The sequence below is a fragment of the Lissotriton vulgaris genome, chromosome 10, assembly GCF_964263255.1.
Source record: "Lissotriton vulgaris chromosome 10, aLisVul1.2, whole genome shotgun sequence".
NCBI lineage: Eukaryota > Metazoa > Chordata > Amphibia > Caudata > Salamandridae > Lissotriton > Lissotriton vulgaris.
In genome coordinates this window covers 584,098,917-584,126,335 of record NC_141698.1, presented here as the reverse complement: position 1 = coordinate 584,126,335, position 27,419 = coordinate 584,098,917, and the positions used below count along the sequence as shown (strand labels likewise).

Genomic DNA, 27,419 nt, shown 5'->3' with positions numbered 1-27,419 from the left:
GCCCAAACCTGCATCGGGGCTCAGAGCACCACCCATGCCGACGCTATTTAATCCAGGCATTTAACCCGCTGTGCGGGAGCGTCCGGGGAGAAGCCCGGGACAAGGGTGGGACAGTCTGTGGCCGGTGGAGGCCGGGCTGGGCCACCCCCCTAATCCCCTTTCGACTGTCTGGAACGCTGAAAGGTATTTGGACAACTTGTATTGACATTGCAACATAACCCATTGTTGTATCATCGGGACCCTTGTGTCCCCATTTGAGAATTATTGTTCATGCCAATGTCCACACGCTCTGGAAAGGGTAGACGGGTGTTACGCTTGGAAAAGCATTGCCCAGCTCACGCTCTCCAGGGGTTAGCCTGGAGAGGTCTAATGTGTTAGAGCCAATAAATTAGTTGGATTTTCCGATTGTACTGGAGCCAGATACTTCAAACAGGGAACATGATCCTATCAGCAACTCCATACCCCCTAAGGGCACCCCAGTGCAGCCAGAGCCAGCGTCTGTCACTGGTCCCAGAATAGCGCTCAACAAAAGGAAAAGAGATGGTAGTGGACAGAGGGGGTACGCCTCAAGACCTCAAAGAAGTTTAAATCAAAAACCTATAAAGCAAGTGAGAAACAATTAGGCTTAGAGAGACCAGGGAAATCCATGCCCATAATAGCAAGAGGCGAATTTTTGGCTGGTAGCAAGGCTTCACGAAATCCACCTGAGCTGGTAAACACCTGTCGAAAGTCACCCTCTACTATAGGTACTTCAGTTCAGACTCCTCACTGCCCATATAGAGCAAATCGTGAAATCCCTGATACTCCCGGTACTTGAGAGGGTAAAGGTATTGTCGGCGAGGTTGGATAGATTCGAACAAGCCACCCTCGACAATTTCTTTTCCCTCAAGTCATTAATTAAACTACATTCCAAGAACAGACAGGACGTCTGTGAACCGAAGGTAAATCCGCTGGTGGATTCCACATCTACATTTGCGATGGTATCTGCAACGCCCAATGTAGCCTCTGGGCCCTTGTCCGGAACTAATTCTGTAGTAATAGTTACTCCAACCCATTGTTTCCACCAAACTAGAACAAGCATTTGCTATGCAATAGGTCTCGTATTTGCAAGAGTTTGAGCGCTTGGCATTGTAAATGACAATGCCTTTTATTTATGTGTTTTGAAAACCTGCAGCTGGTGCATAAATATGCACTTTGTAATTATAGTGCTTGCTTAGGAGAAGCAAGGCTGGCTGTAACTGTGCCTTTTTTACTGCCAGCCTTGCAGGGTGCTTCTTTTGCAAGCACCCCATCCATCATCTGAAGTTATTTAAAGTTGTTTTAACCAGTTGGCTGCTAGTGGTTTTCCCCTCCTGTGCTGGAAAGTAAGATTTATCATTGTTCATGACAAGGTCAGCTCGTCATAAGCACAGCTTCACTGTGCCTCATGACGAGCTGAGCTCCTCATGAGCAGGGAAGGGGTTAATGAACTTTGGAATCTTTTTCCACAACAATCACCCAAACACAGAAAGAAACCCATCAAAAATATTCTAATTCTGTGACTAACCACTTTCTCGGGTCACAAATCCGAATTTGATCCAATGCGTTAAAACTTCCTCTAGTAAATGTCTCTGGATTTGACACAAAGCGCCTAGTGGGAAAGGACCAAAATGCCAGAACAGAGCCTCCCGACAGGCCTAATGTGATATATTTTGCAGACACCAGGCCATCATCAACTGTTATCTGGAAGGTAATGCTGTGTTTCATTTTAGTCACTATTTATCCCAACAAACCTCACAGCAGATAGAACGTAGCCCGTCTTTCTGCTACGTACTATAAAGGTCCCCCAATTTAGGATGGTGGTCACAATCTGTTACCAGGGTGTGACATCATGGCTCCTAAACTTGAACACTTTGAGAAATGGAGGGCAAGTGACACGGCATGAACAGCAGCGATGAAGTAAATCTAATGCCAGTTTTCAGCCTGTGAGGGATGCTTCAGTCAGGCTTCTCTTGCTTCCAAGTCTATAATTTCAATATATATGACCAGTATGCCAAAACCACCTGCGAGATCCACATGTGTATGCTGAAACAAAGCGAACACTGACTCTTCTTTAGATTATATATATTTAAAAAAATGGAATGGAGTAACATGACAGTAACACACATTTACCCAACATAGAAAGCAATAAAACAGTATGAATAATCTGTTTAACATCAACTAATTCAATTACAAAATGTCAAAAGCCAGTGCTGTGTCTCTCCGCAGAACTTGCAAACTTGTGCCAATTTGGCTGTTTACATTTGAATGTAAAAATTAGCTATGCAGACAAAAAATTCAATAAGCTGGGGAAAATGTTAAAGAATGTGAACAGATGATCAAATAATCAATACATGTGTTGCACTGTTGTATTTTATACTTAGTTGTTTAAATAAAGACGTTGACAAATTTCTGAAAGGTAAGAGGTGGTTAAATATGATCCTATTCTGCACCGGGAAGCGAATGCGAGGACAGTGACTCTCACCATGCCATCCTTTGCACATGGAACAAAAAGATCGCGAAACCAGGAGCTGATGCTCTGCCCGTAAGATATGCAGGGAGCGTGGAATCATATTTCACTGGTACTGGTAAACGAGAGTGCCCTGGCTCGTCTATGCTGACTATACTATTGCCAAGTCTGTTATTTCAAAAATGGTATACATGGCATTTGATTCCCCATCAAAAGTGCAAGTTGAGGGCAGTTGATGTGCTCAAAGTGGAGAGTTATGTTTACAATGTTAGACGGGGTGCTTGCCTAATAAGTCCCAGCCTGGTAGCTCAAAGCATACACGTGATCCCGTGACACTAGGCGTGAGGATCAACCGATAAATCCATAGTGAATTTCCATGTTTTAGTTGTAGTGTTGATTGGCATCCATCTCTGGCATCCATCTGTTATACTACACTCCTGCCACCCCCAACCACAGTGACGTGTGGACCACAGCGTACATGACGAATGGGGACAGAATTGCGTTAATTTGATAATGGGGAATGATTGAAAATAAGAAGATATTAAAGACAAGAGAGCAACACCTTCGGGTAAAGTTCGCGCTATACAAAATCGCATTACATAAATAAAAATAAAAAAAGATCGCTATTGTAAAACCAGGTAAAACCCATACTAGATATGCGACCCCAGGGTGAGAGAGCGGAATGAGCGGAAGCAGGAATAGACGTGTGCATGCACTGCCGAAACCTGCCGTGGGGCGGGACTTCAGTTTTCTGCTGGAAGCCCCCGCACACGGAGTGCCCGGCTAGAGGAGCAGTGGTGACGCTGGGCTCCCATGCCCGAGGGAGAGCCCCGCCGTGGCGGCTGAAGTCCGGACTTGCGTTGATGAGGTGAGTGGGGCTTAGTTGTAGTGGGGGGTGGCGGCGGTGTCTCTGTGCGCTCGTGTGTCCGCGCTCGTGTGTGTCCGCGCGTGCTCTTGTGTGTGTGCGGCAGGGGGCTTGGTGGTGGTGTGCGCTCATGTGTATGCGTGCATGTGCGCTAGTGTGTGTGTGTGTGCGTACATGTATGTCTCTGCGTGGGTGCGTGTGTCTCTGTGTGGGTGGGTCTACCGGAATCTGAGCACGTGGTTGTGCGTGCCACCCGCTAGTTAACAATTACTACACTTATCCAGCCTTTGCTCCTAACAGAGGCCCAGAATCCTATGGGACAGACTGTGGTTATTGACATGGTAATCACCTCCCTTACAAATTGCCACTAAATGTAGCTGATATGACCAGGCCCAAAGGGATGAGTACGCTTGTCGAGGCATTAGGATCCCCCATACCCCCGACGGCGCTCTTCCTTCTAATGTTCCTAGCCCCATAAGTAGGCTAGTGTCTGAATTTCCATCCACCCAGAACAGCTGCAGGATTGCTGAGACAGAGGGACCACTGCAAGAGATCAAAATTGGGACCAGTATGATTGGCAAACAGGCCGTCCAGGACGGCCCCATAGAAACCAGTTTGAACCCACCAGAACAACCTACCAAGTTGGGAGTCCCCTTCGATTCACATGTCGTTAATCTGTTGTATTCAGCAACAGAGCGCACCGGGGGCTGAGATAGTTTACCTCTAGTACCAACATACCCATCCCAGGAGCCAGCTGCAACTGATATTGTTTTAAAGATTCTCAGCTGGAATATAACGGGCATCTCTAGGAAATTAGACTTGCCAGAATGGAATACCCTGATGGAGTCCCATATGATTAGTATTTTCCAGGAGACTTGGAGCCTCACTATAAGGTCGGCTATACCACCTATTAGTCCCCCCCCCCCCCCCCCCACCCCCCACAGGGAGAGGTCGGCCTTCAGGAGGGCTTTTAATATGGGTTAGCATCTCTCTGGGATGCTATATCTCGCAAAAGCGATCTAATTCCCCAGATATTCTAAGTATCTCCGCAAGGGGGCTACGGAGAGGGCGAACCCTAGAAAGATTTAATATATATGCCAGGGGTACTAAAGGTGGCTCTTCATCCCACATAGTTACAATTCTGGAAAATGAACTCAGACAGTGCCACCAAAGTATGCATGTCATGGTCGCGGGGGACTTCAATTGTACATTCGAGCCCCTCGCGGCAGAGGACATTCTAGATATCACAGAGGATGACGCAAGGAGTGGGATACCTATACTTGCTATCCAACCAATAAAGAGGGGGTCTTAACGGGCCGTACAGCTGAACACTTTAACAATGGAATTTGGCCTAAGGGCGGCTAATGGCAGAACCACCTCGGATCCATTGGGGGCCCATACATACAGCAGGGTTAATCATTCTTCAAGGATTGAATATATCCTCCTAGACTTTAAGCTCTGGCGTTTTATGCAGGATATGGAGATCCTTGCAACTACAGATAGTGACCACAACCCGCTCTGAGTTTACATCCCTTGTGGCCGTGTGCAAATGGACCGGTCGCATCAATTAAAATAATGTCAGCCTCAGAAGTTTGTCCATCTAATTGCGGGAGACGCCTTAAATGGTGCAAAGTGGCTCTGGACAAGGGGAAAGTCCCTGGACCCATCGCGGGTATCTGTTGTTTTTCGAGACACTATTAATGCGCTGGGCAATCTATTTCTAGTACAAAACAGATGTACTGTACAAAAGGAGCGCTAAAGGCTCAAGGGCAACCAGTGCTGGTATTCAACAAAATGCAGACAAAAGAAATCTGCACTAATTAAAGTAGTCAAATCCAAGTCCCCCCGAGCTGATCCAGATGGCTAGGAAAGAGTATAAGCTGACTGTTGTGGAAGCGAAAAAAGAGTGGGAGGACCAGTATTGGCAAGCACTAAAAGAGGCCAGTGCTGGGAGGGATGCTGGTAGTTTCTGGAACATTATAAGAGCTAATAACAGTCCTGTTAATGACCTCATTACATGCAATATTACGGGTCAAATGTGGTTCAAGCACTTCTCGAAACTATACACGAACCATCCGGTTGGCCCAAATGAGCCCACCCCTCCAAACCTTTTGGAATCCCCAGGGGAACCTGAAAGCCACCCATTTACACCAAGAGAAGTGGAAAATGCGATTAAGTGTATAGTGCCACATAAAGCAGCAGGCCCAGATGGTATCCCTGGGGACCTGCTCCATCATGATCGCATCCATTGGGGAAGGCTTATCTCAATTCTACTTAATGCCGTCAATAATGGCGCTGCAATCCCAGACTCATGTAAGGGGGCAGAGGTCGTCCCAATCTTTAAAAAGGGGCACAGGGACGACCCTGCCAATTACCGTCCAATGAGCTTAATCGACTCCACCCAGAAGGTTGCCGGTAAGGTGGTACTCGGGAGACTTCTGCAGTGGGTTGATGAAAATAAAATTCTATCTGACTACCAAGCAGGATTTAGGGCTGGTACCGGGACCATAGAGCAGGCATTCAGATTGCTGCTTATTTACTGGAAGGTGGTCCTGATAGGCAAAGGCAGTCTTTACCTCGCGTTTATTGACCTAAAGACTGCCTTTGATCTGGTGCCCCGGGACCGTTTATGGGGAGTATTGACCGAAATGGGGATTCTGTAGTAGGGGATCTCTGTGTATAGTCATAATCTAGTGAATAGTCCCGCCCATGTGCGTGGACCCCGGCAATCAAAAATAATCTCTTAAGTTGTCAAAATAATGCAGAAACTGCAAAGACACTTAAGAGAGAATTTAAAGACCAATAATGCAGCCTATATCCACAGGCTACACTGTCCAGTACTTCAACTAGAAATTCCACCAAAAATCACCACACACAGCACAGCCTGCTAGTTTCTACCATAGAGAAACTTGCCTCCCCCAGTCAAAGACCCAGGAATGATAGAGAGGAAGGTAGGGACAGACAAGCCCCATAGGCTGCCATTATGTGGCTTAAATAGGATACTGTGCCTTTAAGAGAACTTTCCAGAACTTCTCCCAGTATCCCAGAATGCATAGCAGGTCCCTCTACTTTCAGTTCTTTTTTCTGGCTCCTGCTTACAGGACCCTGGCATTGAGCTCTCCCTTTCTCAAGGGTTTATTCGAATTGTTTTTGCACTTTTGACTTTTAAAAGTGTTGCAGTTATTTCTTGGTGCTCTCCTCTCTCTTTTGTGCTGTTTTCTAGGTGTTTTGGGGCTCCAAAATGCCTGGCCTTTTTGTGAAGTGCCCAGCATGTGAGAGGAAGAAGGCCAAGAGTGATCCCCATGAGGTCTGCATCGTGTGCCTTCCGGAAGATCATGTCCCTGAGGAGTGTGTAATCTGCCAGCAGCTTTCTGCTCGGACCTTGAGGGGCAGATTGAAGATCAGGCTGGCTGGCCTGGAGGATAGGCGTCTGCGGGCGGCAGGTGGGTCTAGGCAGCCTGGGAAGGTTCCCTCTGCCTCTGCTGAGGCCCTCGGGGGGCTCCCCGGGGGCAGGAAGTCCAGCAATCGGTCCCATTCTCCGTCGGCATCGACGACGGCGTCGAGAGGGATGACGACGGCGTGCTCCCCTTCTCCCCGGGGCTCCGGTTCGAGACGGCGTGATGGCTTGACGGCGAAGGAGAAGCCGACGTCGAAGCCGCCGTCGACGTCATCGTCGTCGTCGACGTCGAGATCTTCCTACCGTCGACGAAGACACAGTGACGTGTATCGACGCTCGCCGTCGAAGCGACGCCGACGCTCGCCGTCGAGGCGACACCGTCGGTCGTCGTCGAGGCGTCACCGTCGATCGCCGTCGAGGCGACACCGCCGATCGACGTCGAGGGGCTCCTCGACGTCGGGATCATCAAGACGGCGGCGCTCGTCGTCGAGGGCGGGCCGCCCGACGTCGAGAGGGCGACGGGAGAGGTCGCGAAAAAGGAGATCGCCGTCGGAGTCGGCGTTCGACGCCGAGGAGAAGAGGGTCGACGCCGAGGAGACGGCGTTCGACGCCGGAGTCCAGGAGACGTCATTCGACGCCGGAGAAGCGTCGTTCTGCGTCCAGCAGACAGCGGTCAGCGTCGAGGAGTAGGTCACCCTCTCCAAAACGGCGGAAAAGGGACTCTAGTCCCAGGAGTCACGCTGCGTCCAGTGGAGGTCGCAAGAGGAAGAGGTCGCCTGCTGATGGGGATGGCTCTCCGCACCCCTCGCCTAAAGGGACACCGGGTTCGGTGTACTCGGAGGTGTACACTCCGTCTCGGCCCAGGACTCCGACTCCTCCCCCCGTGCCTAAGGAGGACCCTCCGCCCAAACCACCACTGCCTTCGGGGGACCCTTCTCCACCCCCGGTCCCTCCGCATGGGCCCACGCCGCAGCCGAAGGTTCCTCCGCTGAGGTCCACTTCCCTGCCGTCCCTGCCTGCTCCTCCCAAGGGGACTCCGAAACCGAAACCCCGGGAGGAACCGAAGACACCTCGTGATGAACCGAGGAAGACCCCTCCGCGCAAACCAAAGGAGCGCCCACGAGCTGGCAGGTCTCGCTCTCGCTCTGGGCGGAAGGAGAGATCGAGGCACAGATCATCCACGAGATCGAGGCACCGCCATAGGAGGCGCGAGTCTCGCTCACGCACGAGGTCCTCTGGGACCAGGGATTATTCACCTACCCTATCGGGGTCACCGGACACCAGAGTGTCCCCGATAGACGACCTGGTGGCCTTTCAGGACGTACTGTTGCGGGGCGCGGCGAAGCTCGGCATTTCCCTGACAGTGCCTACACCGAAGACATCGGTCATTTTCGAGACGCTACATCAGAAGCATCTGTCTCGTCCTCTCCTGCCCCTGGTGCCGGGCCTGGAAGAACCTGCTATGGCTCTGTTCCTCACCCCGGCTGTGACGAGGGCGGCTCCGTCGATTACTAAAGAAGTACCGGGCTCCCGACTCGGATCCGGCCTTTTTGAGAGCTGAGCCTCCGCCTGACTCCGTCATCGTCACGGCGGCCCGCAAGCAGCATGCCACCACCCCGACCTCCACGGTTCCCCCGGACAAGGAATCAAGATGGATGGACTCGGCGGGGAGGAAAGTTTGTGGTACTTCCGCGACCTCCATGAAAGCGGCGAGTGCCACGGCTTTATTGGGTCGCTACGACCGCGCCCTCTGGGACTCCCTTGAGCGCTTTGCGGAGCATTTGCCCCGGGAGCAGCGTGAAGACTTCGTGGAAGTCCTGAGTGAGGGTATGCTGGTGGCCAACCAGATAATCAGCGCGGCTGCGGACTCTTCCCTGTTGGCGTCTCACGGATTTTGCCACGGGATCAACCAACGGCGCCACGCATGGCTCCGGCTTACGTCCCTGAAGCCGGACGCACAGCAGAGGGTGGCCAATCTGCCGTTTTCCGGGGAGACCCTCTTCGGGAAGCATGCTGATGATGAAATGGCCCGCATGAAGGCGGAGGCCGAAACGCTGACGGCTGTGGGCCTGGAAAAGCCCAAAGAGACCAAGAAGCCGTACCGCCCCTTCCAACGGCGGTTCGGCGGACAAGGCCGAGGTCGAGGACAGGCTTCGGGGCACTCGCAACAGCAGCAGCAGTTCCGGAAGCCGTTCCAGAAGCGGCAGAAGGGCAGGGGAGGCCAGCAGTCGGCTCCGGTGCCCAAGGGCCAGGCGGGGTCTAGGCCCTAGGAACTTACTTCCCCCGGATCCGTTACCCACTCCGGTAGGGGGAAGCATCCAACTTTTTCTGGCAGAGTGGAGAAAAATTACTCAGGACAAGTGGGTGCTGAATATTGTTTGCAATGGATACAGTCTTCGGTTCACCAGCCCTCCTCCAGCTATTCCCCCGGTCAGCTCGCAGTTTCAGCTGCGCGAGCTTCAGGCGGAAGCGGATATCCTGTTGAGAAAAAGAGCGATAGAAGACGTACCTCGGTCTCGGAGAGGGAGAGGTCTGTACTCCCGGTTCTTCCTGGTTCGCAAGAAGGACAAGAACGAGTTCAGGCCCATTCTGGATTTGCGACAGGCAAACAAATGGATTTGCAGAGAGAAGTTCCGCATGCTGTCGTTGCATCAGATTTACCCTCAGTTGCAACAGGGAGACTGGCTTTGCACTATAGACCTACAGGATGCTTACTTCCATGTGCCCATTGCACACAAACACAGGAAGTTCCTGCGGTTCCAAGTCGGCACCAATCACTATCAATACACAGTACTCCCATTCGGACTGAAGTCTGCGCCGAGAACATTCTCGAAGTGCATGGCGGTGGTAGCAGCACACCTGAGGAAGAACAAGGTGTTAGTCTACCCGTACCTGGACGATTGGTTGATCAAGGCATCCTCCTTCTCGGAAGCGCGAGCACACTTCCAGAAGACGTGCGTTCTCTTGAACAAGCTGGGGCTGCACATCAACATGGCCAAGTCTGTCCCGACTCCGGTCCAATGCATACAGTACTTGGGAGCCTCCATCAATACGCTGTCAGCAAGCGTGTCTCCTTCGGAAGAACGACGATTATCACTCCTTCGGAAGGCTCAGGCTCTCATGACGTCTCCATCTACAACAGTGAGGACGGTGTCTTCTCTACTGGGATCGATGGCCTCTTGTATCTTCCTGACGCCACACGCACGGCTGCACATGAGACCGTTGCAGGAGTGCTTGGAGGACCAGTGGGATCAAAGGAAAGGATCTTGGGACGACAAGATTCGACTGTCGCTGCATGCTCTTCAGTCTCTGAAGTGGTGGTGTTCGGCGGAGAATCTCCTAAAAGGGGTTCCCTTTCACAAGGACATACCCAAGCAGACTGTCGTGACGGATGCGTCTCTTCTGGGATGGGGAGCGCACTCCGGGACTCTACAGATTCAAGGCACGTGGTCGCCTATGGAGGCCACGTATCACATCAATTTCCTGGAACTCAGGGCTGTTCACTTGGCGCTGAAGGCCTTTCTTCCGTCCTTCCAGACCAACTCTCTGCTTGTACAGACGGACAATACCACCACGATGTATTACCTCAACAAGCAGAGGGGCTCGAGATCGCGCACCCTGTCTCAGAAAGCGCAGACGATCTGGCACTGGCTCCTAGCCAGAGGACTGACGATAACGGCCACCCATCTACCAGGTGTGCAGAATGTTCAGGCAGACGCACTGAGCAGGCTGCTTCAGGAAAACCATGAATGGGTCATAAACGACGAAGTACTAGGAGAAGTCTTCGCAAGGTGGGGAACTCCAGACGTAGATTTGTTCGCCACCGCCGAAAACAGCAAGTGCAGAGACTTCGCCTCCAGGTACTTCCAACAAGGGACGCTGGGGAATGCGTTATGGATCAACTGGACGAACAGCTTTCTGTACGCCTTTCCCCCCCATTCCCCTGATTCCGGCGGTACTCATCAAGCTGGCCCGGTCCAGAGCTCGGATGATACTCATCGCCCCGGAGTGGCCCAGGCAGTGGTGGTTCACGGACCTACTTCACCGGTCTCTCCTTCCTCACATTCGGTTGCCGTGCAGGCCGGACCTTCTCACGAAGTTCGGGGGACGGATGTTACACCCCAACCTCTTGGTTGTTATGCGTACTCACCCTAAATTTCTTCCCAAGGTTATTTCTGATTTTCATGTCAACCAGACGATAACTTTGCCTACGTTTTTTCAAAACCCTTCATCCCCAGCGGAGAAGTCTCTCCATTCCCTGGATGTTAGGAGGGTGTTGAAATTTTATCTGGATAAAACCAAGGATATTCGTAGGTCTGACCAGTTGTTCATCAATTATGGGCCGGTCAGGACGGGTCTTGCGACCTCGAAGCAGTCCATCTCTAGGTGGATTGTGTCCTGCATACAATTGTGTTACCAAAAGGCTAATAAGACCTTAGGAGGTAAGCCTAAGGCTCATTCCACCAGGGGCAAAGCTGCCACGACGGCTCTGCTCCGTAATGTGCCGATTGCGGAAATCTGCAAGGCAGCCACTTGGAAGTCGGTTCATACCTTTGCTAAGCATTACTGCCTGGACACTGACGCCAGGGCAGACGCTCAGGTTGGGCAGGCTTCGCTGCGGAATTTGTTCGCACAGTAGTGGCGTTATGTATTTATTCTCCACTGCCGCTTTGGTGTGGGGATGGGCTTGCCATTCTATTCACTAGATTATGACTATACACAGAGATCCCCTACTACAGAAGGAGTAGTTTCTGTCCTGTAACTCCAGTTCTGTAGTAGGGGTATCTCTGTTATAGTCATAAGCGCCCGCCCTCCTCCCCGGTGGAGATTTTCATCATGTAAAGAATGCGATAGGTCCGGCATGCTTCGCCTTCAAAAAGAACTGAAAGTAGAGGGACCTGCTATGCATTCTGGGATACTGGGAGAAGTTCTGGAAAGTTCTCTTAAAGGCACAGTATCCTATTTAAGCCACATAATGGCAGCCTATGGGGCTTGTCTGTCCCTACCTTCCTCTCTATCATTCCTGGGTCTTTGACTGGGGGAGGCAAGTTTCTCTATGGTAGAAACTAGCAGGCTGTGCTGTGTGTGGTGATTTTTGGTGGAATTTCTAGTTGAAGTACTGGACAGTGTAGCCTGTGGATATAGGCTGCATTATTTGTCTTTAAATTCTCTCTTAAGTGTCTTTGCAGTTTCTGCATTATTTTGACAACTTAAGAGATTATTTTTGATTGCCGGGGTCCACGCACATGGGCGGGACTATTCACTAGATTATGACTATAACAGAGATACCCCTACTACAGAACTGGAGTTACAGGACAGAAACTACTCCTTCCTTCATACATCTTGTCATTACTGGTGAGGCTCCATTTTGGAAATTTTGCTCAGGTGAGGTGGGGGTATACAGGGGCAGAAGACAAATAGAATTCCAGTGAATAGGGGTGTCCGCCAGGGCTGTGTTCTTGCCCCCACACTGTTCTCACTTTATGTGAATGGTGTGGTGGAGCATTTACTGAAAAATCCATCTGATGCACCTTCCCTGGCGGGCGAGCGAATCCCAACTCTCCGATTCGCTGATGATACCCTCCTCCTCTAAGTCCCCTGTGAGCCTCCAGAGCCTCTTAGACAGCTTTCAGTCCTTCTGTACCCGGAGAGGGCTCATAATTAATACTGACAAGACTAAGTACCTGGCGCTGAATCGCCCTAAAAAACTCGGGCGACTCCCAGTTCTGAATGATGTGTCCTTGGAAAGGGTCACAGAATATGACTATCTAGGCATACGCATATCCGACACAATGCAGTGGAACTCACATGTTCGAGGCATATGGGCTGCAGATGGTACATTATGAATAGATCGCCATCTGGTGTTGGGCTCGGATGATTGCACTTGTTTTTCTCTTGGAGAGTCTTTTGTATCTTGGTGACTCCTCCTTTAGTTGCTAATGCGCATGGGCATCGGCTCCATCCTTAGATTGTTTTTTTCCGCCATCGGGTTCGGATGAGGATTGAAGCGCTCCAGATCGACTTCGGAAAGAAGTGACTTTTCAGCGCGTATTCCCTTTCCAATTCGACGGTATTGTTATCGAATGCGATTTCATTTCCATTCCGACGCGTTTCGACTCCAACATCAAAGAAAAACTTTGAACTACGTCGACGAACAGGAGGCCTTTCTCGACGTGGTCAAGCCCGGAGTCCATGGAAAGGACTCCATTCAAAAAATGTCCAACGTGTGGTGCTAAGTTCCCACACAAGGACCTACACGAGGTGTGCAACCTCTGCCTATTGCCTGAACACGAATCCAGGGACTGCGAAGCCTGCGCAGCATTCTCCTCCAAGTCGACGATTAGAAACCGTCGAGCTCGAAGACACGAGGTTTCCAGAATGCAGTCGGAGGCGATCCCGGAGCTGTTCGAAGACCAGCACCTCGATGAAGAGGATCATGAAGAACAGTCGGGGTCGGAAGGGGATGAGTCGGATGTCGAGGAACTCGAAGTGCAACAAACCATGAGTGACAACGTCCCCTTACCAAAAAACCGACCCCGTGTGGTAACGACCCCGCCTTCGAGCCCGGTCAAGCCGCAGAAGAAAGTTTCCGACGCCCCGCCTTCGGGCCCGGCAACGAAACCGAAACTGAAACCGAAACTCTCGGTCTCCCACCATGTCGGATCCGAGAAGCGGTCGACATCGACTTCGACACCGAAGCTTCATGCAAGGGAAAGCTCGGCATCGAAACATTCCATGTCGAAACTGAAACATGCTTCGACGTCGAAGACTCACTCGACACCGAAAAAATCGGAATCAAGCAAATCCTCGGTGCCGAAAACACCGAACATTGACGACCGGAAGCAAAGGCACTTTCGGAACCAAAAGCTTCGGTACCGACACAGGAGCAGCAAACCGATCCGAAACAAAAGATTTTGTTTATCGATCCACAAACTGGCAAAGTAGAAGAAGAGGAAGAATGAACAGCTAGACAAACCTCTTTCTTCTAAAAAGAGAACAATGGGGACAAATACAACTCCTCCTACTTCTCCTCGACCTAGAGTCACACCCTCTTCTCCTATTCCTCACACTATGCCAACTATTCCTCCACCTTCTACACCCAGACCATCTACACCTCAGTCAGATGTAGACAGTGATACAGGGGAGGGAGAACCTCATGGGGATGATGCCACTATCCCAGATGAGGATGACCCATGGAAACATTATGACGCAGGGTCAGATGAGGACAACGACCCAGAGTTATATCCCTCAAAGCTTTCACCACCTGATGATAACACAGGGTTTGTACAGCTCATTATTAGGGCAGCAAAATATCATAAGGTATAAGGGGCTGTGAAGAACCATGACTTGTCAATGTCGGTCACTTTAAGTTTGGCCGGGAAGAGCATCATGTAGTTTATTCCTTTTTCCCAGAGCACAAGTTTTACTCAGTCGTAGGTGCGTCGCTCCTGTTGCACCTGCAGAGTGAGGTCCGGGAAGAATCTTATGGTTGCATTCTCATAGGCAAGATCACACTGTAGCCTGGCCGCTTGCAGGATGGCTTCCTGGTCCCTATAATTCAGAACCCTGGCAATGATAATTCGGGGGGGACAGGTTTTGGTGGGGGGAACAGATTGCCTGTGAGCTCTTTCCACTGTGAAAAAGTTGGACAGTCGTTCAGGTTTCAGATGGTTTAAAATTGTGTCTTTGAGGAAGAGGTCTAGGCTAGGACCTTCCGCCCCCTCTGGGACCCCCACTGCCCTTATGTTCCGACAGGCCCTCCCTTCTTGGTTTTCCAGCTTTGGGCGTCCTGTTTGTGCTGCTGGACCTTTTCTTCCAGCTTACATGTGGCAGCTTGGATATCTGTGATACTAGTCTCAGCCGCAGCGACCCTCTGAGGTTTTTTTCATAGCCGGCCTCATTAAGTTAATTTCTAATGTGACTTTATCAATTTTGGTCTCTAATGTTGTTCGAAGTGTCTGGATGGCAGCTATTATTGATCCAAGCGACTGTTCTGGTGCATCGTCCTGTTCTCCGGTATCTCCCCCTTCTGCCTGTGACTGTTTAGGGAACGTATATTTGTCCAACTTGTTGGACTGCACTACAGAGGCCCCCTTAGGCTTCATTGCGTCGAGTTCCAACAGTCAGTGGGGGTGATGTATTGTGGGCACCCTAAGTTCACACAGCCGTCCCACATCGTTGTTCCAATCTCAGTGCAAGGGAGGGAGAGCCAGTAGATTAGTCTGCCGAACCTACCTAAAACTACCAGGTCAGCTGCCCCCATCCACGTCAGGCAGCCGCTGCGCTTGATCTCTGCTCTGAAGTGTTCTTGCAGCGCGCACCCAGTATATGGAAAGGACTGTGGTTCGGCTGCTTCCTAGTTCTACAAGGAATGAGGTGTCATGCTGTCCCTGTTGACCAGCCCGGGTCCGCCCTGCAGCAGCGTTCCCGGCTCCTGCCGAAATTGTTGGCACTTGTGGGGGAGGGGGGCTCTTGTCCTGCCCACGTGGTCGGCTCAAATGTCCGCCGCCCAGCCTCACTTGCCCCCACAGAAATCACACAGTCCGGCCGCACACTTCTCTGCTACCGTCCTCTGGCGCCCAGAGTCTCTGCTTGTACAGGGCAGGAGCGGCAGCAGGTCTACAGGATAACGGGAGGTGCCACATTGCCCCTGACGCCCAGTCAGCTCGGGTCCTCGCCACAGCAACACTCCAGGCACTCTGTGATTTAGCGGGCACCTGTGAGGGAGGAGTGCGTCTCTTTTGACCTGCCCGCGCGGTCCATGGAATGGGACTCCGCCCTACTTTCACTGCCTCCACAGGGCTCCATCCGTCTGAGTCCCTCCCAGCTGTCGCCTGTCCGAACCTGACCTCACCGCTCTCTCTGGTCGGAGGCGGCGACGTGTTCACAGGAGCTCTGCCCATTATGTTCTCTTGCGCTCTCACGTCCTATTCTCCAGCCTGCATCCGTGCTACGTAGCCTGCTCTGGCACGCGTCTCATTACAATAACGCTTAGCGTCTTCATGGGACCTCACTCCTGGTGGTCTCACAGGCCTGTCACCGCCCGCTCCAGATTCAAGGGGCGGGGGCTCCGTTGGTGGGCGCCAAACACCGGTGCGCTATGTTGCGCAGACTTGCACTCGGTTTTGGTGTTGCAACAACAGAAGTGAGATCGGATATTTATGGACTTCCATTAAGGACCCGGCGGAGATCTCGCTCTACACTGCCATCTTCGCAGACGGAGCCAAGCCTCCGCCAATTCCACTCTTAAGGGAACCCATGTACTCTTCACATGGTATATCAACTTAGTGATATATCACATGAAGAGCCAACTTCCTACATATACCATTTAAAAATGTTTACTCGCTACGGACCCAGCCCATTTTTAAAGAAATACGCTTGAACTACAAAATGCTAATAAATTGCAATGTAATTAAAGTAAAATTGTACTCTTACCTCAAACTGAATCACACGTTTCAAACATATACCGCATACTCCAAAAAATAAATTTAAAACAAACCATATATCCAACAAATGCATACATCATTAGCCCAGAACTCTTCAGTTTTTCATACAATCATCTTAATCTTGCAGTCATACAGACGTGCTAGTTGAGAACTTATCTGTGTAAGCAACAGCAAAAATGAATGGAGAATGCTGGTGTTTCTACTGTTTTATTACATTGGAACTTTGTTATGTGCCATGTTCTTTAAAGGGGCTGCAGAATAGTGGTGGGATGAAAGGAGAATAGGATTTTAAAGTCCAATCTTGTCATAAAATTCAATTTATTTACTAACCATGTATTCGGTGAGCATTGGTCTTGGTTTTGTTCACTTAAACTACTTCAGGAAAAGTAGCTGATTAACGTGTGTGTGAAGCATAACCGGATCCTGAAATAGAATGAAGCAAATGTTTTGTACAGTGCTTAACCGTAATTACGCTTCTTATTGAATGAAGGTTTTCACAAGTTACTGTCATTTAGTAACCAATTTATTAATTGTCAAGTTAAAAAAATTGAATACTGTTTTGTTTCCTTAATTTAGGTAATCTCTGCGAGAAAAGGTGAATTTGAAACTGGATTTGAGAAAGGTGGGCAGACCAGAGAACATGCCATGTTGGCAAAAACAGCGGGTGTGAAACATTTAATAGTTCTTGTAAATAAAATGGATGATCCAACTGTAAACTGGAGCCTTGATAGGTATGTTTTGTTCTGTTAATTTATTTTTGCTTCGTTTTGTATGACCTGCAAGCGACCAGTTGTGGTCCTCCAGAGGATGTTCTCTAGTAATCTGGTCTACTTGTGTATTAGACTCTTAGACAGCCATTCCTTTAATAGAAATGTTGTCTTTTATTGTTCCTTAATTTGTGCTTTAATTTAATCTTGCTCAACAGATCAGAAGTTAATGTTTGGTTCCTCTAGTCTCCTTCAGCCAGCTTGAGTTGGGGTTTTTTAGTCTGTTTTTCCATATTTTTTTAACCTTGGAATTCGACTTAATTTGTATGTTTACATGTCCATTTATCCAGTATTATGGGTATCTTTCATAGATTCACATGCCTGAATCATTCCCCGTCGTCGGGGTGAGAGTCCCCGGTATATAAAAATAGTAATGTCATATAGACATATATACACTAATAGGCCGGAGGCCTTACATTAGTAACCTATCTGAGTCCTTTTGTAAAAAAGGACCAAACTTTGGCCAGGAGCCAATCAGCTACTACCACCCTTTAGAACCTTCCTGGAAGGAGCCCTAGTCCCTCAGATTTTCGTAAGCACAGTGCTAAGTAGTACCTACTGAGAGAACCAAGGTGAGCCCTTCCAGGGGAGGCGGGTGGTTTGCATGTGAATCTATGAAAGATACCAATACTGGATAACTGCAGTTACAGGTAAGTAACGCATTTCATATCAAGTATTATGGGTATCTTTCATAGATTCACATGCCTGAATCAGAGTAGCAAGTAGTAGGCAGCACATTTCGCATAATATAGCATGTAAGACACTTGATAATACCTTATCAATAGTGCAACAGAATAAACTGCAACCACTAGCAGGATAAGAAATGTGCAATTAGGAAATAGGAAAGGTGGGATGGAAGGAAGAAGGCTCACCTCTAATGAAATAGATGACGGAGCACCGCCTCTCCCACTGCTGCATCCTTCATAAGTTCCGAATCCAAGCAGTAGTGCTTGGTGAACGTATGTGGTGTCTTCCATGTCGCGGGTCTGCAAATGTCGACTATGGGCACCCCAGAAAATAGCGACATGGAGGTGAAAACCGCTCTAGTGGAATGAGCCCGAACTTTGGCGGGCAGAGGATGTCCTGCCTGATGGTGGCAGAAGGCGATGGCCGTAGAGATCCACCTTGAAATCCTCTGGTTTGTCTTTGGTAGGCCCTTCCAGGGCCTGCTGAAGGCAATAAATAATTGGTTGGACTTGCGAAATTGTTCTGTTCTATGAATGTAGAATTTCAGACCTCTTTTCAGATCTAAGGAATGTAGAGATCTCTCCGCTGTTTAAGATGGATTAGGGAAGAAAGATCTTAGGACAGTAGGTTCGTTGAGATGAAAAGCAGACGGAACCTTTGGTATGAATTTGGGGTTAGTCCGTAGAATGACTCTGTCCTGTTTGAACTGAAGGAACGGGTCCTGAATACAGAAAGCCTGTAGCTCACTCACCCTCCTTACTGAGGCAGGAGCCAATCCGCTACTACCACCCTCTAGAACCTTCCTGGAAGGAGCCCTAGTCCCTCAGATTTTCTACCGCATGTTGTGCTAAGGGAGTCTCCACTGAGCTCTGCTCAGGTTTCTGGTATTTCTGGATTTATTCCATATTCTCTCCAAATTTACTGTTGTGGAGGAGTGCTAGAGTCTACTAGGTCTACCACTCCTAAAAAAGGGCTCTTTAGACCTTGTGCCTCGTGTAGTAAACTGAGACTACATGTAGATGACAAACATGAAGCCTGCCTCTACTGTCTCTACCCTGACCATTCTGCCAAGGATTGTAAGGTCTGCCGCACTTTCTCTGTCAAGACTTTAAAAGACAGAGAGGGACGCCTGCTTCTGTGGCTTCAGAGACTGAAGGACAAGGATCAAACAGTCTCTTCAGGTAAGAGCGAGTGTTCCCTCAGGAGCTCACACTCCTTTTCCAAAAGGCCAAGACAGACATCCACAGGTCCGTCTGATATGCCACCTCAAAAGAAGACACCAGAGTCTTCAGAGGGTCGTACAAAATCCATGGCAGTTAAGTCTTCTCTTCAGGAAGCCACCATCAAGAAGCCTGTGCTGGTGTCTTCTGCCATGCCTGTGACAGCGTCGACAACCACCATCTCTACGTCGACCGCATCGGCCTTCACCTCCTTGACGACATCTACCTCAGCATCATAGTCGTCGGGTAGCTCTATAACATCTATTATTTCTGTCAAAAGAGCGTCGACGCCTCCGACGACAGCTTCTTCGTCGACAAAGTCGAAACCATCGTCGTCGACTAAAGTCCCATCGACGATGTCATCGACGACTAAGCCATCGACGTCGACACCAGCGTCGACCTAGCCGTCGACTACCACTCCGTCGACACTGCCGTCGACTAAGAAACCACCGTCGACAACGCTACCGTCTACAACATCGTCGTCTGCGAAGACGACAGAGCTCTGCAGTGGCTGTCAGCATCCCACCGCCGACGACCACCCCGTCGACGGGCCCGTCAACGGAAGGCTCTCCGAAGCTGAAGTATACCTATGTTCGAGGCATGTGGGCTGCTAAATTCATATCTGTGCATAGATCGCCGCCTAGTGTTGGTTCCGGATGATTGCACATTGTTGTCCTGGAAGAGTCCTCGAAGTATCACGAAATAGGTGGCTCCTCCCCTGGACTACAGTGCGCATGGGCATCGACTCCATCCCCAGATTTTTTTTCTGCCATTGGGTTCGGTTGTGTTTCGGTTCCCTCTGTCGGAATCGATAGTTGTTTAACTTACTTTGCTCGAGACCAAAAGGTCTTTAGGACTCGCGTCGGTATTGTCCATCGTTAGGGTTCGTTTGTTTCATCGGCTCCGAACCAACTCTGCCCTTCCGCGTGCTCTCGGCGCGGACGGGCCTACACGACGCTCCAACCTACATTCATCATGGAACGAAGTCCATTTAAACGGTGCCCGGTGTGTGCCTTGAAGTACCCACATATCGACGTGCACCCGGTGTGCAATAAGTGCTTGTCGCCGGACCACGACGAGGCCAAGTGTATGGCCTGCTCCAAGTTCCGATCAAAGAAGACACTCAAGCTCCGCCGAGCTGCGCGACTGCAGGCCCAGCGATCGGCACCCCCTCCGGCAGACATCGTCGACACAGAGGATGTCGGCGACGACACTATCCAGGATATCACGGAATCTAACCCGGCGTCGGAGGTCGAGGAAGACTACGACGTGGAAGACGAGGATTTCGATGAAGTCGTCGAGGAGGTAGGGGACGACGACTGGGCCCTTGCCACTGTAGAGGATAGCTCGGACGAGGAGCTTCCTCACACTGACTCCGGGGCCAGCCACCATTCTAAGGCCCAGGCTGAGGATCGCCTTCGGGCCTTACCCAAAGCCTTGATTCCCGTCCCACGGCTCCGCCTTCCGGCCCGGCCATGGACATTGCTACGGCACCACTCACTGTACAAAAACCGAAAGTGAAACCATCGGTCTCGACGCCAGACGTATCAAAACCGAAAGTGCTAGTCGCGCAGGTCGGGTCGAAGACTTCGGAGGCCTCGGCGCCGAAGAAATCCAAGATGGCCGTCGAGCTCAAGGGCCACGCCAAAATGGCCGACCCGAAAACTACGGTATCGAAGCCGAAGGTTAAAACGGCCGACGCGGCTGCATCGGCGCCAAAGATGGTCGACGCACTTAAAAATCGCATCGATACCAAGAAGGCCGACGACCATAAGAAGGCCACTCAACACAAAGAAGCGGCAGGACGACCCCAAGTCTCTCACTGCCCCGCTTCCACTCGACAAGGCCAAGGGGGCAACTGCGTCGGCTCCGAAGACTGCGTCGTTGGTCGCCATCCCAAAACCAGCTTCTGAAGACTCTCTCGAGCTGGTGCGTCCCTCCGCCTCGTTCACTACGGTTACGGAGTCCCTTCAACGTATTAGGGAGGGGGCCGAAGGACCCTGTGCCGCCCAAGCCTCTAAAAACCGGCAAAGACTCCAACGCCGATTCTGTTCACGTTGCCGCCGAAGACTGTGCCGAAGGCTTTCACTGCAAAACTTGGGGCCGGAGTGCCCGTGAAGTTATCTTCGGCGCCAAAGGCATCGTTGGTGGTTCCAAGCCCACGGCACCAACCGCTGGCAGAAGAGCGTCGAAGTGATCATCGACGCCAACACAGGCAAGCTCTCTCTCCTTAAAAGGAAGATCACCCCTGAACCACCATTGGAGCATTTCCAAATTCCACTTAAGAAAAAGATGGACTCTGCTGGTGCCTCTGCCTCTATGGGGCCTGTGTCACTACAAGCCCATGAACTTTCACCCACTCATTCTCATGCGGAGGAGGGTGATGGCAACGACTAGGATGAGTATTCCTATCCAATCTACTCAGACCCAGAAGATGTAACTGAACCGTGGTCTGCTGGTGGCGATCCTGGGGACCCGCATTCAGGGCAGGAGCCTCAGCTTTTTTCAGCCAAGACTTCCCCAACAGAAGACTCTGCAGCTTTCAATGCTCTAATTGAAAGAGCGGCAGCCAATCATGACGTTCATCTCCATGCTGACCCAGTAGACGTCGATTTTCTTTTTGACACCTTTTCAGTCGCTGAAAAAACTGTAAAGACTTTGCCAATGTTAAAAGGGGTGTTGAAACATGCGCCAGAAATCTTCAAAGAGCCCACCCGAGCAAGAGTCATCAACCCTCGTATTGACAAAAAGTACAAGGCAGCGCCCACTGATCCTACTTGCATCAAAGGACAGTTGCCTCTGGATTCCCTGGTTGTCTCCAATGCACGCAAAAGAGCCAACTCACAGACTACGGGCGATGCTCCTCCCCCAGACAAGGAATCAAAAGTGTTTGAGGCTTCGGGGAAAAGGGTGGCTGCGCAGGCAGCCAACATATGGCGCATACCAAACACACAAGCGCTACTGGCGCGTTATGACAGGGCACACTATGACACTCTAGAGACCCTTCTACAGCACTTACCCGATCAATATAAGGAAGCAGCAGAAATGTTGATACAGGAGGGGAAGCTTATCACCAATGCTTCAATTAAGTGCGCTCTGGATGTGGCTGACACCGCCTCAAGAGCAATCAACACTAGCGTTCTACTTCGTAGACATGCATGGCTCAGGATATCCTGTTTCAAACCAGACATTCAAACTACCATCTTGAACCAAACAGTCAACCCAGACCACCTGTTTGGCCCAGAGGTTGATACCACCCTCGAGAAGATGGACACCGACACTGCGAAGTCTATGGGTGCCTTGCAGTCCCAGCAGTTTCGGGGTGATTCCTTTCGTCGCTCCAATAATAGAGGCACCTCGAGGGGTCAACTGTCACAGTCGACGCAATTCTACAAGAGCAACACACAACCTTCCTATACCAACAAGGGTCGGGGTGGATACCGTGGCAACAACGTCAAAGGCAGAGGACGTGGAAATAACAGCTCCAGGTCCTCCACCGCCAACAAACAGTGACGCCTTGTCACTGCCCCCCGACCACGCAACACCGGTCGGGGGGAGACTCCAGCAGTTCCTGCCCGTGTGGAAGTCCATCACCACGGACAGGTGGGTCAGATCTCTTATCCAATATGGTTATTGTCTGGAGCTCACATCCACTCCACCCAACATACCCCCAAAGAGCCGTCCTATGTCCGGCGAGCACTTGCACTTGTTGCAGCAGGAAGTCAACATCATGCTGCAAAAAGGAGCAATAGAGCTCGTGCCCCTGCAGGAAAGAGGTACAGGAGTTTACTCCCTGTACTTTCTGATTCCAAAGAAGGACGGATCCCTCAGGCCCATCCTAGACCTCAGACCTCTCAACTTTTACATTCTGTCAGAACATTTCCATATGCTCACGCTGCAGCAGGTTCTCCCACTGCTTCGGCAGGGGGACTTCCTAGCAACTCTGGACCTCAAGGATGCGTACTTTCACATTCCACTGCATCCTTCACACAGAAAGTACCTCAGGTTCACCATTCAAAACCAGCACTACCAGTTCAAGGTTTTGCCTTTTGGGGTCACCACAGCGCCCAGGGTTTTCACAAAGTGCCTGGCGACGGTGGCGGCGCATCTGAGACGTCAAAAAATCCACGTCTACCCCTATCTGGACGACTGGTTCATTCAGGCGAAGTCGGCCCAGCAGTGCGCCAACCACATGTCCCACACCATTCACCTTCTGCACGATCTGGGATTCTCCCTGAATTATCCAAAATCCCATCTCCAGCCCGCCCACATACGGCAGTATATGGGTGCGACCATAAACACTCTGGCGGCCACAGCGCAGACGAATTCAGTGAGTCAACAGCATTCAGTCGCTGATCCAAAGATTCAGACCTCAACACTCGCTTCCAGCAAGAGTGTTCATGCAGTTGATAGGCATGATGGTCTCCTGCATCTCCATAGTCCCACACGCGAGACTACATATGCGTCCGCTTCAGGAGTGCCTAGCACGTCAGTGGACTCAGGCTCATGGGCAACTGACAGACCTAGTGTTGGTGAGCGGTCGGGCATACAACTCTCTGCATTGGTGGAATCCACTAAACCTTTGCAAGGGCCGACCGTTTCAAGAGCCTGTTCCGCAGATTGTCCTGACAACGGACGCTTCTCTCCAGGGATGGGGAGCGCATGTACTCCAATACACTGTGCAGGGACTATGGACACTACAGCAAAAGAAGATGCACATCAATGTGTTGGAACTGATGGCAATCTTCATGGCCTTAAAGGCATTCAAAGTACATCTGTGCAACAAGGTCGTGTTGATCCGGACGGACAACATGACGGCCATGTACTACATTCAGAAACAGGGAGGCACTCACTCTCCGCATCTGTCTCATCTGGCTCAGAGCATGTGGAAGTGGGCCATTCAGAGGAACATTTTCCTCATGGCAGAACATCTCCCAGGCAAGGACAATCAAATGGCGGACCTGCTCAGCAGGCACAGCCACCAAATGCACGAGTGGGAGATACATCCATCAGTACTCCAACCGTACTTCCACAGGTGGGGTCATCCAGAAATCGACCCTGTTCGCCACAAGGGAGAACGCAAAATGCCAAAGCTTCGCCGCCAGATTCCCACACCCGCAATCCCAGGGCAATGCGATATGGATGAACTGGTCAGGCAGATTTGCGTACGCTTTTCCCCCAGCACCTCTGATACCGCTGGTGGCGCGCAAGCTCAGGCAGCACTCGATGACCCTCATCCTAGTTGCTCCAAAGTGGGCTCGCCAACCATGGTACACTACGTTTCTGGAACTTTCCGTGGTGCTGCATCAACGGCTTCATCTCACACCCAGCCTTCTGACGCAGAGCCATGGCGACATTCAGCACCCAGATCCGCAACAGCTCAACCTGGCGATCTGGCTCCTGAAGTCCTAGAATTCGGCTACCTCAACCTTCCTCCCAATTGCATGGACATCATTCGGGAGGCTAGAAAGCCCACTACTAGAGCATGTTATGCGGCAAAATGGAAGCGGTTTGTCATCTATTGCGCAAACCACAACATTGATCCGTTAGATCCTTCTATTCAGAACATAATCTGTTACCTGTTCCATCTATACAGGTGTAATCTGGCATATACTTCCATTCGCATTCACCTGTCTGCAATGGCCGCATACCTCCAAAATAGACAGCACCTTTCACTTTTCAAGGTGCCTGCCATTAAAGCTTTTCTGGAAGGCCTCAAAAGAGTCGTTCCGCCACGGACCCCACCAGCTCCTGAATGGAACCTCAATGTGGTTCTTACAAGACTGATGGGTCCTCCCTTTGAGCCACTACATTCCTGCGAACTTCAGTTCTTGACATGTAAAGTGGCTTTCCTTGTAGCAATTACATCGCTACGGAGGGTTAGTGAACTGCAAGCCCTCACAATCCAAGAGCCTTTTTTCCAAGTTCATTCAAACAGGGTAGTGCTACGTACTAACCCTAAGTTTCTACCCAAGGTTGTGTCTCAGTTCCACATCAACCAAACCATTGAGTTGCCGGTGTTCTTTCAAAATCCAGAGTCACTGGCGGAGCGGATGCTCCACACCCTTGACGTTAAGCGGGCCCTGATGTATTACATTGATAGGACCAAGGATTTTAGAAAGACTAAGCAGCTTTTTGTTGCCTTTGCGCCACATCATAAAGGTAACCCTATTTCCAAGGCTGGTATTGCTAGGTGGATCGTGAAATGTATTCAAATCTGCTATGCTAAGGCAAAACGCACTCTTACCATTCCACCAAGAGCCCAATCCACCAGAAAGTTGGGGGCCTCTATGGCTTTCCTTGGAAACATTCCCTTAGAGGACATTTGTAGAGCAGCCACATGGTCGACTACACACACATTTACTAAGCATTACTGTGTAGACATGCACTCCAAACAGCAGGCAGCTGTAGGGCAGGCTGTTCTCAAGACACTTTTCCAAACTGCTGCAGCTGGCACGGGCGGCCGCCGCTAATGGAGGGACTGCTATGTATTCTATGCACAGATATGAATTCAGCAGCCCACATGCCTCGAACTGCAAATGCTACTTACCAGTATGCATCTGTTCTTGGCATGTAGGGCTGCTGACATTCATATCGCCCGCCCTCCTCCCCGGCGCCTGTAGCAGCTGCAGTGTTCACATTTCATTTCATGGCATGGTCATCATTCACTGAGTTTCACTCCATCTTGGCCACAATGGCTAAAAAACAATCTGGGGATGGAGTCGATGCCCATGCGCACTGTAGTCCAGGGGAGGAGCCACCTATCTCGTGATACTTCAAGGACTCTTCCAGGACAACAATGTGCAATCATCTGGACCAAACACTAGGCGGCGATCTATGCACAGATATGAATGTCAGCAGCCCTACATGCCAAGAACAGATGCATACTGGTAAGTAGCATTTGCAGCACACTTCATAATGTCAACGTGTACGCTGACGCCAGAGGCTACGTCTCCTAGCAGAGTCCAGCCACTGCCACTGGTCCACTTACTGGAGACTGAGGACTCTGATGATGGCGCCATGTTCCACACTGCAACAAGTCCATCACAGCTAAATGTCAAGGTCCATGAGAGTTCGGATAATGAAGATATGGGTCAGGCAGAAGTCCCATACCAGGAGGAATATCAATCGCCTCCTCCTTCACAACCTATGGTGTGCCTCCTGGCCTCAATAGCCACAGACCTCCAATTCCTCATAGCGGACTACAAACAGCGATTTCCGCCTACTCCGCCACCTTCAGTAGTGCCACCACAACTCGTGACACCAGCTCCTCCTCATCGCCCTAGACCACCTCCGCTGGTCATTAATCCGGATCCTGCATCCTTGCCTCCTCAACAATCTTCGGATGAAGAAGAAGCAGTGGAAGAAGAGGAAGGTCAACCGGAGGATGAATGGAATGACTATATCATATCCCATCCGGCATCCCCAGACCAGGCACAGGCGGATTCACCTCCAGAAGATATCAGGGGGTTTCATAATGTTATAGAGCGAGCAGCAGCAAGGTTCAAAATAGAGATGACCACGCAACCTCGGGACTGCTTCCTATATGACTTTAAGGAGCCATTCAAGAAGACTGTTCGGTCAATCCCTATTATTGAACACATCTGGGACCAGGGGGTGAAGTTAATGCAAAATCCCTCATCTCTACTTCCAGTGCCGACCAGGCTTGATAAGAAGTATAAGGCCCCGGACAAGTCTCCGGCATGTAAATGTAAATGTGCTTCGATTTATATAGCGCGCTTTAACCCAGGGGCCTCAAGGCGCTTGCTTAGGGAACCCGTCCTGGTATTCCCCTGTGAGATACCCCGGCTGGGTATCCACAAGGTGAAAGCCAGACATCCCGCTGCGAGGGGCCGTAGTGGAGATTAAGCAAGCTATTGCCCAGAGTCGCAGAGTGTGACCCCGTGAGTCGAGTAGGCACCAGAGCGAGAATTGTCGACTCTGTGGAATTTTTGAGCCCGAGACCCGCCGAGGCGGGGAATCGAACCCTGGTCCACGGCCGATCTCAGCTTCTGGGTCTGCCGCCTCTAACCACTGAGCCACGCTTACAGGCCATACTAAACCGGACTCCGTTATTACACAGGCCTCGCAACGGAAATCCAACAACCCAGTTGCTGCGCTGACTGCTCCTCTGGATAAGGAAGGCCGTAAACTAGATAACATCGGGAAGAGGTTCTCCTCGATGTCGGCCATTAATGTCAGGGCGGCAAACTCTTTTGCGCTCTTGGTGCGTTACAATCGCCAGATGTGGGTAGATGTTGCCCCATACCTAGGCACACTGCCAGAGGAGCAGAAAGAAGAGGTAAAGAAGATCCTCCTTGAGGGAGAGCGGCCCGCCTCGGAGATTATTGACGTGGCGATGGATATCGCCTCTGCAGGATTTCGCCAGCTGGCAGGGGCAGCGGTCCTTGGGTGCCAAGGCTGGCTGAAAGCTACATCTTTCCGGCCGGAACTCCAAGCCAAGGTACTGGACATGCCGTTCGACGGAGAGCTTTTTTGGGAAGCATATTGATGAGATGCTGCAGGGTATTAAGAAGAATACTAAGACT

The 27,419-nt window shown here is 50.7% G+C and overlaps 1 protein-coding gene across 1 annotated transcript in view; it reads left to right on the top strand.

The window, feature by feature from the left end:
* GSPT1 (G1 to S phase transition 1) overlaps positions 1 to 27,419 on the top strand; it is a 612,577-nt gene that overhangs the window by 234,606 nt on the left and 350,552 nt on the right. Inside the window, exon 8 of the mRNA XM_086941426.1 lies at positions 16,773 to 16,927. Coding sequence (XP_086797552.1) covers positions 16,773 to 16,927 — 155 coding nt within the window. The remainder of the gene's footprint in view (positions 1 to 16,772; positions 16,928 to 27,419) is intronic.